This window comes from Rhineura floridana, chromosome 10, assembly GCF_030035675.1.
Source record: "Rhineura floridana isolate rRhiFlo1 chromosome 10, rRhiFlo1.hap2, whole genome shotgun sequence".
Lineage (NCBI taxonomy): Eukaryota > Metazoa > Chordata > Lepidosauria > Squamata > Rhineuridae > Rhineura > Rhineura floridana.
The window spans coordinates 74,694,506-74,707,725 of NC_084489.1; the positions used below are offsets into that span (position 1 = coordinate 74,694,506).

Here is a 13,220-nt window from a genome sequence, read left to right on the forward strand (position 1 = left end):
TTTTATTTGCTGCTACTACCATATTTTTTATTTTAATGATTTAGGTACTGAATATTGTTTATATCATTTTTATGGTTTGATGATTTACTTTGTATTTTAAAGTATTATGTGATCTGTTTTGTGGGGGATTTTACTTTGCAAAGCAGACTATAAATCTATTTAATAGCATTAATAATAATTACACATACTGGCTATGATTCAAAGAACTATGCAATTAGTTTAGTGAAACTAGGTGGGATTTTGTGTTTCTTTTTCTCAAAGAGCATATACAGACCACGTGGTAAGGCATTTTTTAAATGGGGGGGAATATTTTTTCAAAATCAGTTTGTGATCTGGCATGGGGATCTGCTATCCACAGGAGCTAGTAAAAAATCCCCCTGGGAATAACCAAGCTCTTGGGAATGTTTAAAAATACTTGTGTAGACCGTGGTTACTATATTTCCTATAAAACATCCACTGAGCTATAGGTATCAGGCAGAGATACATCTTACCTTAAGATGCTTCTTTAGTTCATCTGATTTCCAAGTGTCATCTTTGGTTCTCCTCTAGAAAAAAAAAAGGGGGGAGGGGGAATTTAAGACATATTTACCTGGGGGTTGTATTTAGAGCATCAGTGCTATCCAGGCAACTCATCCTTATTTGAACAAGCACTTACTCTGTAATTTAGGAACACAAGAAGCTCCCTTATACCAAGTCAGGCCATTAGTCCATCTAGCTCAGTATTATCCATACTAATGTGCACTGGCTCCCCAAAATTTCAAACAGGATTCTCTTCCAGCCCTACCTGGAGATTATGGGGATTGAATCTAGGCCCTTCTGTGTGCAATGCAGATGTTCTACCATTCAGCTATGGTCCCTTCCCTTTGAGGGATTGAAAGTTGGAAAGCATGGATTTAAAAAAAAAAAGAGTTTGCTTGGATTAAAGAGACCAATAGTGAGATCCTCAAACAACAGAAAAGTCACTGAGCCCAATGAAACTAGATAATTTACAGGGTGGCAATAGTGGCAGGTGTGTGGTGGGACAGAGTTGAAGAGGTACCTTCCTGACAGTGGTGTCACTATAGTTTCTCTGGATGGAGAAAGAGCAAAGTCTGGCTGCATAGACTCACTGGTGGGAGTACTGGACTGCCTCTGTTGGTGTATCCATGCAGGGCCAATCTCACTACCTGCCCCATCCCACCCCAGCCCCGGCCAGGTAACCTGTAGTGTCAGAAGGGAAGTTCTGCCTCACCACACCAGCTGCTACTGCAGGGTGGATTGCAGGTTCCAAGGTCACCAGACACCTACACATAAAAGATTAAAGGGGGAGTGACTCAAATTTAGGGGATAGCAAGAGGTTCTGAAGACAAGAAAAGCAGCAACAGCTGAGTGGCATACTGGGAACCAGGTGGCTGCAGAACTAGAAGCACATAGTGAAGACCTTTCATTGCAGATCAGTTGCCCAACTCTCTTTAGCCACCTTTAACCATACTCAGGATTGTGCATTTCTACCAACTTCTGAGTGCACATTTATGGGTGAAGTGGCAACTCTGACTAGAATCCTAAGTAGCCTTAAATGGGAGTATATCCCATTGAACAAGAGCCAGCATGGTATAGTGGCCTGAGTGTTGGACTAAGACCTGGGAGACCAGGGTTTGAATCCCCACACAGCCATGAAGTTCACTGGGTGACCTTGGGCCAGTCACTGCCTCTCAGCCTTAGAGGAAGGCAATGGAAAACCACTTCTGAATACCGCTTACCATGAAAACCCTATACATAGGGTTGCTATAAGTCAGAATTGACTTGAAGGTAGTCCATTTCCATTTTCATCCCATTGAACACAATGAGGTTTACTTCTGAGTAAAAAAAATTAAGGATTAAGCTGCACAGTCCACTATGCACCCTGATCCTAAGCAGGACACTTACTTATATTATGTCCCACCAAATTCAAGCAGTGCTTACTCCCAAGTGCTTACTCCTTACAGGACAGAATAATAGAATCACAGGCTTGGAAGGTATCTCAAAGGTCATCTAACCCAACCCCTGCTGATGCAGGAAATCCATTATTACAGAATAGCTTGTATTAGCAGGTACTACTTCTTAATGTTTAAACTAAATCCTTGTTCTTATAATTTCAACCTATTGGTTCAGGTCCTCCCCTCCGGACCAATAGACAAAGTTGCCTCCATCATCTATTACATGACAAGCCATTCAAATATCTGAAACAAAATTCTGTGCAGGGCTACTAACTAGCAAGTCCCACTGAATTTATCATGTACAGACTTATATGGGAATAAGCCTCACTGATCTCCGTGGGCATCACTTCTGAGTAGACCTGTACAGGATAGTGCTGTTAATGACTGTGCGTCTGCCAGGAGGATGGACTGTTTTGGACTACATACAGCCTATTCCTATGCATGTTTAAACAAAGGTAAGTCCTAGTATGTTCAAAAGGCTTGCTCGCAGATACATTTACAGCCTAAGAGTTACAGAAATGTAATTTTGTGTGTAAGAAATGGGCTGCCCCAGAAGCTATCTCATTCCCCGCATGCCTTGGCCAGCCTAGCCTACCTACCTTACCCTAGCTTAGCCTTTCCCGGTGAGATTTGCACTACCGACCCTTCCCCTCCCCGACAAGCATCTCACCTTATCGCCCTCCATAACAGCGCACAGTTGCTTCGAGGTCCAGCATGCCCAACTGCACCCGGGGCTTCCTTCAGACTCTGAAACTGCAGGCCGCAACTACGTTAGGAAACCTAGGCAACAGCGTTGAAGTTCCGCCTAGCAACAGGCAGGTAGAGCGAGATCATAGCCGATAGGTCAAGAGTGGGTATCGGTGACCAACCGGATGAAAGGTAGTGCTGTTAAAGGCGGAGCGCAGGAGCGCAGAGGGTTCTGGGAAATTAAGTCAAAGCTTGCTTGCTTCCCTTTCGTTCTCACCCCTATAGGAGAGCCTTGGAATTTCAGAATAAAAGTACTTAGCAGAAATGTGAGAGCGACCGTCCTTTAGCGAGAGTTGTGATGTTACAGCAAAACCAATAAAGAGACTTCAAAATGCTAGAAAAAGACTCGTTGTTTTAAAAGAATAAACAGATCTTCTCTTCACAGTTTTTTAACGCTGGCCCCAGCTGTGCTATACATTTAAAGAAGTATTATACTATTTTAAACACTAATGGCTTCCCCCAAATAATCGTGGGAACTACCATTCCCAGACTGGTTTAATCCCTCTTCCCATGGAAAGAAATTGTAGCTCTGGGGTAATAGGGGGTGTCCTAGGGGCCTTGACTGTTTAAAGTGGTATACTGCTTTAAACGTATGGAACAGACGGATCCGTTTAAAAGCTAGTGCTGCCCACCACCTGTAAGACAAATTTTCTGCTTTCATGTTTGTGCATTATTTATTTATTTATTTGATTTATATCCTGCCCTTCCACTAGGAGTCCAGGGCGGCAAACAAAAGCATTAAAAATACTTTAAAACATCATAAAAACAGACTTTAAAATATATTAAAACAAAACATCTTTAAAATATTTTAAAAGCTTTAAAATATCTTTTAAAAAAGGTTTTAAAACATCTGTTTTTTAAAAAAATGTTTAAAAACATATTAAAAAGCAGTTCCAACACAGATACAGACTGGGATAAGGTCTCTCAACTTAAAAGGCTTATTGAATGATGAAGGTCTTCAGTAGGTGCTGAAAATATAACAGAGATTGCGCCTGTCTAATATTTATGGGGAGGGAATTCCAAATGGTAGGTGCAACTACACAAAAGGTCTGTTTCCTATGTTGTGCAGAACGGTTGTTAAGATGGTATCTGCAGGAGGTCCTACCCCGGAGAATTCAATGATCGACTGGGTACATAAGGGGTAAGACAATCTTTCAGGTATCTTAGTTCCAAGCTGTATAGAGCTTTGTATACCAAAACTTGAACCTTGAACTTAGTCTGGTAGCTAATAGGTAGCCTGTGCAATTCTTTCAGCAGCGGGGTGACATGTTGGCGACACCCTGCTCCAGTGAGCAGTCTCGCCGCCGCATTTGCACCTGCTACAGCTTCTGGACCAACCCCAAGGGTAGCCCCACATACAGCACATTAAAGTAATCCAGCCTGGAGGTTACCAGTGCATGGAAAACAGTGGTCAGGCTATCCTGGTCCAGAAACAGCCATAGCTGTCTTACCCAACAAAGTTGGTGAAAGGCACTTCTAGCCACGGAGGTCACCTGCGCCTCTAGCAACAAAGATGGATGCAGGAGCACCCCCAGACTACTGACCTGCTCTTTCAGAGGGACTACGACCCCATCCAAAGCAGGCAACTGACCAAATATCTGAACCCGGGAACTATCAACTCACAGTGTCTCCATCTTGCTAGGACTTAGAGTCAGTTTATTGGCCCTCATCCAGCCCACCCACCACTGAGTGCAGGCAGTGGTCCAGAGCTTGCACAGCCTCTCCCGATTCAGATGTTATAGAGAAATAGAGCTGGGTATCATCAGCGTACTGCTGATACCTCGCCCCAAATATCTTGATGACCACTCCCAAGGGCTTCATATAGATGTTAAACAGCATGGGGGACAAGATGGTACCCTGCAGCACCCCACAGCACAACTGCCAGGGGGCCAAAAGACAATCACCCAATGCTATTCTCTGAAAACGACCTTGGAGATCAGATCGGAACCACTGTAAAACAGTGCCTCAAATACCCATCTCACCAAGTCAGCCCAGAAGGATACCATAGTCAATGGTATCAAAAGCCACTGAGAGATCAAGAATAACAGGATCGCACTCACCTTGTCCTTCTCTCAATAAAGGTCATCCATCAAGGTAACCCAGGCAGATTCAGTCCCATAACCAGACCAGAACCCAGACTGGAATGGGTCAAGATAAAGGGTCATTAGGAATCCCTGCATAAAGGCTCCCTAATACAAGTGCAGCTGACCCCCATTTCAGATATCTAATCTGCCCCCCCGCCCCAATCAAGCAAATTTTTATGCTGCTGGAAGTTCCCACAGATTTTGATGGCAGCAGCAAAACCAAAACAGACACTGTGGAGGGGGGAGATAGAGTCCAGCACCCCTATTGGAGATGCAAATTGCCCCTCCCAATAATCAGATCAATCATTTGTTGAGATGGGGGATAGACCACCCTCCTCAAATGATCTGAGAAGTGAATTATATTTGTTATCAGGGCCAGGGCCGGAGCCAGAAGGCGGCCAGGTTGGGCCCTGACCGAGAGCTATGCAGCCTATACAGGCCCCTAAAGGGCCCCTCCGTAGGGGGGCAGCAGCATCAGGTCCTGCAATCTGACCCTGCCCTGGATTGCAGAGAGGGATCTCTCAGGCATCCCCCCCAATACAGACAGTGTGGGCTTCAATAAGCCCACATGCATGCCTCACCTACCTCTCCTGTCAGTGTGAATGCCGTGTGTGCTGTGCACGCATGCCTGCCATCACCCAAGATGGGGGGAGGCTTCCCTAAGGAGCTGATGGCCCCATTGATCATGGCAGGCAGGCATGCTCTGCATGCACATAATTCACACAACACTAGAGGTAGGTGGAGTGGGTGGGTGGGCTTATCAAAGCCTGCACTGTCTGTATTGGGTGGGTTGCAAGCTCCCTCTCCGTGATCTGCAGCAGAGTTAGCTCTGTGCCACATGTATGAGTGTGTGTGTGTTGTGCCAAGGCTCTGCATGCCCAGGGCAGGTTGGTGCCCAAGAGCCCAGTCATGCCTGGTGCTGGCCCTGATGAGGGCACTGGTCTCTCCCAGTCCCACCCAGTGCTGTGTGTGTCCTCCCGAGGAGTAGCCATGTTAGTATTTTGCAGCAAAACCAGAAAGAGTCTTGTGGCACCTTAAAAGCAAACCAGCTTACTACAGCATACGTTTTCGAGGAGTACAATCCAATTCGTCAGAAGTATCCACAAGCTGCACTACAAATATTGAACTGTGAGTCTGGGAGTTCCAGGGTGATCTCTGCCAGTCCCATGCCCAGTCTGTATTTTTTATTTAAATTGTTATAAACTTGCACTTTCATAAGAAACATAATAAGGTTTACAGCTTAAAAACAACATACAACTATAATAACATTGGTAAAATAAAACCATCCATAACATGTAAATACAAACCAGTTTCAAATTCCAGTATGAACAATACTTATTTAAAAAATGTATAAAATAAAGCAGAGATAACTGCTGTTGGTCTTCTATTGGCAAGGAGTTCCACACGGCAGAGCCTTCCCCACTTAAAGGCTCGGTTCAGGGGCATGGGCGACCATCAAAAGTGCTCCTGTAGAAGATCTCAGTAATTAAGGTGAACTATAAGGAATCAAGTGGTCTATAAGGTACTTTGGTTCCAAGTTATTTAGGGCTTTGTGAATTAACACAAGAACCTTGAACCTGGCCTAGTAGCAAATCAGCAACCAGTAGAGCTCTCTCAGCAAAGGAGAAACACATTACCAGTAATCTGCTCGTGTGAGCAATGTGGTCATTGCATTCTTTACTAGTTGCTGCTTCTGGACCCGATATGCGGAGAATCATGCTGGCTGCTAAATTTCAAGAATATTATAAAGGTACAGTTATTGGAATCGTGTATTTTGAGCTCTTTGAAAATGTGCTATATAAATTCTGAGCACAGTTAACTGATCTGACAAACACTTGATCCACTCTCAGGGCACATTCTGCAGAAATGAAGAAATACTTGAAGTTCACTTGTGATTAGTTTTAAAAGTCACCCCTCTGAGACCATGTTTTTGTACATGCACAGGGATGTAGTGCTTTTTCTACAATTCCATACAAAATGGCTTAGCTTGAGGTAGGCAGAAGGTAGATCAGGATCTGCAGTAAATATCTGGGCCTTTAGATCTGGAAGGATGTCTGACTTCCTGTTGTTCAACAGTGACAACAACAAAACTATTCTTCCCTCATCTCTCTTAAATTAAACTTCAGAAATGAAGAAAGCTGCACAGATGGAAAATTAGGAGTGGTTTTTTTGTTTGTGCGGAAGGACTATGAGCTTAGTGGTGGTGGTGGCTGGTGTTTGTTGGGGCAAGTGGAACAGAAGGCAGAGAGACCTGACAGTAGTTGGAGCCTGAGTCAATGACAAGCAGAGCCAACTAATTCTGGTTTGGTCCCCATCCTCTTTTTTGCTGGGTTCTACGAGAGCAAAACTGAGACTAAAGAGGAGGAAGTTCACTCTAGGGCCACCCCCTGGACTGGTTGTAAACAAATTAGAAGGCAGGCAGGTGGGGTCTGGCTGAGGGCAAACTGTGCTTGGTGGGGCAATGCCCAATTTGCTCTAATAGACCAACCTCCACTGGAGATCTGTTCAGTTCTAGGACTCAAACCACATCCTAGGAGCAGGATTATTTAATTCTGTGGTTTAGAATGGATCTCAGGGTTCTACTAAAAACAAAGTAGATTCCACAAGCCTGAAGTCTGTCGTCCCCATGCTTAGATTCTAAGTTGCTCTCCTATTCACATAAGGGGGAAGTGACCCTCCATCTACAGTCCCCTGGCACCATATCCAACACCATTCCCAATAGTCCCCAACCCCCAGGAACAGGTTTTGGGGGGCTGTGGTGCCCTCCTGGCAGGTTTTTCGGGCAGACATCCAGGGCCCACTCAGCAAAATGAGCAGCAGGGCTCCCAGACATAGCAGGGCTGCTGGTGTACCATCTGTTGAAGTAAGTGAAGTGCCATCCAAAGTGTTCCTCCCTCAGGAGATCATTAAGGCTGGAGTCAATTTTAGATGAACTGTTTGTGATGATGAACTGTTGTAAATTCATGAAAGCAAAGTTAGGGTCCAAGCCTATGTGCAAGAGCAGCCTTGTCCAACCTGGTGCCCTCCAGATGTTTTGGACTACAGCTCCCATCAGCCCCAGCCACCACAGTTAATGGTCAAGGATAATGGGAGCTGGAGTTCAAGGCATCTGGCAGGTACCAGGTTGAGGGAGGGTGTTCTACAGAAAAGGACATCTGCTGGATATGGGAGGCTTCCTGATAGAGCAGGTGTGGGGAACCTGTGGCCCTACGGTTGCTATTGGACTTCCATCATCCCCCCAGCCAGCATGGTCAATGGCCAGGAAAGATGGAAACTGTAGTCCAACACCTAGAGGGCCAAAAGTTAGCCACCCCTGACACAGAGAAACTGAAGCCAATATCTTAAGCCCAATTTTGTGCAGAGTTGGATGCGCCCAAGACCATGCAAATAAATGGATTTAAAATGGGATACTTCATACTTCATGAGATCAGTTGATTGTTTTTCTTCTTCACAGAATGCATATACCACATCAACTACCACAGCAATTTGTGCAGGAAAATAAGGTCACACATCCTCAAGAATTAGTTCAGTGGTGATTATGCAAAAAGCAGAGTAGGCTGCAAAGTTCTTTCAGGTAGGTAGAGCAAATGTGTTGCTCTTAACCTACAAACAATATTTCCCTTCAATTTCACAAAGAAGTGGGTTTCTTAATGTATAGTGTGGCCATCTCCCAAAGGTGTTTTGTTGTTATGTGCCTCCAAGTCAACTGCAACTTATGGTGACCCTATGAATCAGCGACCTCCAAGAGCATCTGTCACAAACCACCCTGTTCAGATCTTGTAAGTTCACCCCGAGGTATAGATTACAGCATTCAGGGAGCTTTTTATATGGGGGCCATTCAAATATATGGCTCTGCCACCTTCATTCTGAAGTAGAAGAGTCCAGTATTCAACCACCTCTACTTCATACACACATTCTGCTAATGTGACCAATGACTCTGGAAGTCCTGAAGGAAACAAGAATCTCAGTCTTAAGAGACTGCCCTAGGCAGAATTTATAACACACTTTATAGTTTATTTCAGACAATCCATTTTTATTATCACTGAAGGTCATCCCAGAAGATTGTGCTTTTTATCTAACGTCAAAGAGAATGATACATAAATATAAACGGAGATAAAAATAAAAGGGTAACAATTGCAGACCTAGGAGAAAAACAATTGCCATGGCAGAAGAGGGACATCAGTGCAATGGATCTGTTCCTCATTCTTTCTTCAGTTACTGCATATGGAGTGGCCTTATAATTGACATATTTAACAGAATAATACAAATAATTGACATATTTAACAGTTAGATAAAAAATAAACCCTCTGTGAATTTGTATCCTAAAAACAGCTGGACAACAATCCACTGGGGGGAAAAATTCTCTCCTGGGATGATTCCCCCCCCCCCCAAAAAAAACTGCTCAGGCTCATGCTTTTCATTCTATTTTGATTCACCCGTCAATACATGGGGAGGGCTTGGAGCACATAACCAGCTTGCAGATTGTGAGAGGTGGAACCTACAAATACACCCCCCTGCAATACACTCAAGTAATTTGCTTGATCTGAATGTCTCAAAAAGGCCTGCAGCACTCCTCTAGTGTGAATAAATCAGCCACTGCTTTCCTGCTCCTCTCAAAATATCCTGAGGTCATAATGTACTCATGTGACACCTGTGCAAATCTCCTAGACAAGTAATAAAAGTTAAGCTCACGGCAGTGACATAAAATATCCTTTTGCATAAAGAACTAATGCAGCCCAGTCTGGTGCCTAGTTTAGAGTTTCATACACAAATGAAACATATTCCTGGGGCAAACATATATGTAGTACTTCAGAATTGCTGCAGTTATTTAGGAAGAATGAGAATCCTACCAGGGACAAATTGGAAGAAATTTTTATTTATTTATTTATTTTATTATACTTGTATACCACACTATAACCGAAGCTCTCTGGGAGGTTTACAGTAGCTAAAAACATTAAAACAAATACAATTTAAAACAGATCTTATAAAAACAATTTAAAATGCAATTTAAAAATTTAAACAGTATAAAACACATGCTAAAATGCCTGGGAGAAGAGAAAGTCTTGACCTGGCGCCGAAAAGATAACAGTGATGGCGCCAGGCGCACCTCGTCAGGGAAATCATTCCATAATTTGGGGGCCACCACTGAGAAGGCCCTCTCCCTTGTTGCCATCCTCCGAGCTTCCCTTGGAGTAGGCACCCGGAGGAGGGCCTTTGATCTTGAACGTAGTGTATGGGTGGGTTTGTATTGGGACAGACAGAAGTCTGATCCAATATTACAAATTTGGTTGAATGTGCATAGATAAAATAGACCAGGGGAACCCTGACATCCATCAGTCAGAGCCTGGTGCAAAATAGTGGCTCAGGAGGACAGACATATGCTAAGAACATAGGTGAGAGGTTGCCTCTGAGCACATACTCAGCCCAGGAATTTTGATCAGTATCAGAACTTCGCTCACAATCCTGTCACACACACAGACACCCACTTCTGATTTCTCCACTCCCCCACAAAAAATGTTTAGTTTCAGCAATGTAATTTAGGAAGGAATGCCTTTTAGTTGTTGTTATCAGATAACTGGGTGTCAGAAAACCTTGCCAAGCCATTGCAAATTTTCCAAATATCCACTAGGAGATCCTAATCTACCTTCTTCTCTCCTGCAGAATAGATGATGACAACACTAAGGACGGGTCATAATGGCCATCTGTTAACTAGTATATATGTATCCCTCTCTCTAGGTTTTGTCCCAGGGGACTGTGGATTTGAATGTTTCTGGGCCAAAACAAACCTGAATTGAAGGCCCTGTTGCAAGGGCCCCTAAAGTTTGGAAGCCAGGTGAGTGAACAGGGCATTCTGTTATGGTATACCTCCCCAACTGTTCACCTGACACCTCTTTAATTCCTTTTAGGAACCAGGTGGATTTTAAAAAAATCATTATTCACTAAAACGTTGGGTGGACTTTGATTATGCATGACTTTGGGGATTTTCTATGTTGTAATGCTGCTGCTTTTCTGAATTACATTTGTATGATACTTTTCATTTGTTTGTTTTAGTATTTGTTATGTTAAGTATCTTGGACAGCAAACCAATGGAAAGATGAGAAATATATATATTAATCAAGCCACTAATTAAATAATAAGTTATCGCTTAGTGGTACAGGAAATGTTTTCTGTACAGAAGGCCAACCCCTTTACCATCTCTTGGTAAAAAAAATCTTGGGCAACGTTGCTAGGGAAAGCCTCTGCCCTCTGCCTGTGCCTTTGGAAAGCCACTTCCAATCAGGGTTGATGGTACATGGAGAGGGCCTTCTTTGTTGTGGCACCAGGGCTGTGGAAAAAAACACTACCTTAGGAGACCAAATTGTCTCCTACCTGTAAAACTTTTACAGTGCAATCCTATGCATGTTTACTCAGAAGTCTCACTGTGTTCAGAGAAGCTTACTCTCAGGTAAGTGTTTGTTGGCTTGTAGCCCAAGACACAAGATGAAAATGGTTTTATTTCAGTTAGTATTAGAGATGTGAAGCCTCCCCCCTGCAATGGAAAACTTTGGGGAAAAGTTTTTCTTCATCCTCCCCCATGAAAAAAAGTTCTCCCTTCCCCTCCAAGGAAAAAAATGCCCCTACTCCCCACTTTTCCCTCCAGACATTCATACCTCTAGTGGGCATAAAGATTGACTAGCCCTGGAAAATAATTTTATTGCTGAGGCTTTTGCTGGTGTCACTGAATTGCTTTATTTCTTTTGTTGTGTATTATGCATTTTATCCTGTTTGTTGTAGCTGCCTTGAACACCTCATTTAAGAAGCTGAAAAGTGCTGTACAAATTATCATACAACAACAGCAATAGACCAAGGCTGCAATCCAGTACATGTATACTCAGAAGTAAGCTCTGTTGGGTTCAATGGGACACCCTCCTTGATAAGTATGCATTGGATTGCAGCCTTAGGTTCTTATTCTAAGATGAGTACATTACACAGACCAAGGCAGCTCCATATAAGGATCAACTGGGCTTGGTGAAGTGGAAGAAAATTTATAAACTTCTATAGCTGAGAAAATGTTTATGTCTATGTCAAGAGCTGTTGCCAATCCTGATTTTTTCCAGACAACCGTTTCCTTCCAAAGAACTGTACAAAATTACTATTTACCCCAGTCCTAAGCTTAAAGATGAGCATGCTCAGTGTTATGGAAGAGGACACACCAATTTTGAAGCTACAAGAACTTTACTGTTTCTCTAACAAGAACAGGACAGCAACAGGAAACACCTCACATAGATACAAATAAGCTAGTGCCACCCAGGGCTCATCCAGACTGTATGGAAAAGCTACATTTTCCTTATTGGACTTGTCCACTGTAGACCAAACCTAATTGCTTTACACTTTCTTTGTACTCAAATCAAACTTTTCTCTCATCCATACTTGTAGGTGTGCCAGTTTAATGTTTACAAACGCTCCTCTCTCCTTCACATCTTGTTGTGTTGCTGCTTGGAAGGAGGTGGATTTAGAAAAACACACATAGGAAACTGCTAGTCAAAGCAACCAGCCGTCCTCCTCAGCAACTGTTTGTAATCAATGTTTCTCTCCTTTTTGGTGTATACTTGGTATTAGAAACTCTGGAACAAGGGAAAGTGTGGGAAGGCAGTGATTGGAGGATAATGTCATATGGTTGAGGGTAAATTAATGGATGCACAAGGGGCTTACATTACACATTTTACAGAGGTATGGATAAGCTCCTCATGTCTAAACTGTATGACATCCCTATGCTTAGGTCTCATTCAAACATCACAGGAAGCTGAACTATGGCTTACTGGGACCACACAAATGTGCTGTCTCCTGGAGGGAAGCGCCCACTTTGCTTTCCTCCATTCCTTTTAGTATGGCATGGCAACTTAGCCAAGATGTTGTTACCTTTAGCTAAGCTAGCCATGGTTTATAGATCGTAGTTAAGGAGAAAATACCTTAACCATGATCCCGGGTTTGAAAAACCTTGGCATAGCTGCTGCACCACACCAAAAGACCAGGGAGCAGCAAAACAGGCGCAAACTTCCCCTTTGGGAGCCCAGCACATTTGCATGGTCCCAGTAAACCATAGTTTGGCTTACTGTGACGTGCAAACCAAGCCTTAGCATTGCTGGCTCAGTTTGCAAGTCGACCATTCAGCAGTCTTAACTCCTACTCCTGTTGTTACTACAATGACTAATGTAGCATTTATTTAGTGCTTTTAGAGTGTTCAAAGCACTTTACATACATTATTGTAATAATTATTACAATTAAAAATCATTTGTACTTTGGTATTATTATCCCCATTTTTAGTAGAGGCTGATGGCTCCATGTCAGTGGGGCAGTGAAATCTGCTACTGGTTTCAGTCAAAACTTTCAAGGAGCTGTCCAAGGTGCTATTCATTTAATAGCACCCAATTGGTTCAACAACACATCTCACATC

At 43.3% G+C, this 13,220-nt stretch overlaps 1 protein-coding gene across 2 annotated transcripts in view; it reads right to left on the reverse strand.

Annotated features, from left to right (window-relative positions):
- The window catches only part of DYNC2I1 (dynein 2 intermediate chain 1), a 33,154-nt gene extending 30,233 nt beyond the window's left edge, over positions 1-2,921 (reverse strand). For both annotated transcript variants that reach the window (XR_009758157.1, XM_061586964.1), the window contains exons 1-2: positions 2,626-2,921; positions 492-545 (exon numbers count right to left, since the gene is read on the reverse strand). Coding sequence is in view for 1 of the 2 variants with exons in the window: in XM_061586964.1 (XP_061442948.1) it covers positions 492-545; positions 2,626-2,640 (69 nt within the window). In the remaining variant the exon portion in view is untranslated. The remainder of the gene's footprint in view (positions 1-491; positions 546-2,625) is intronic.
- Positions 2,922-13,220: the final 10,299 nt, after the last annotated feature.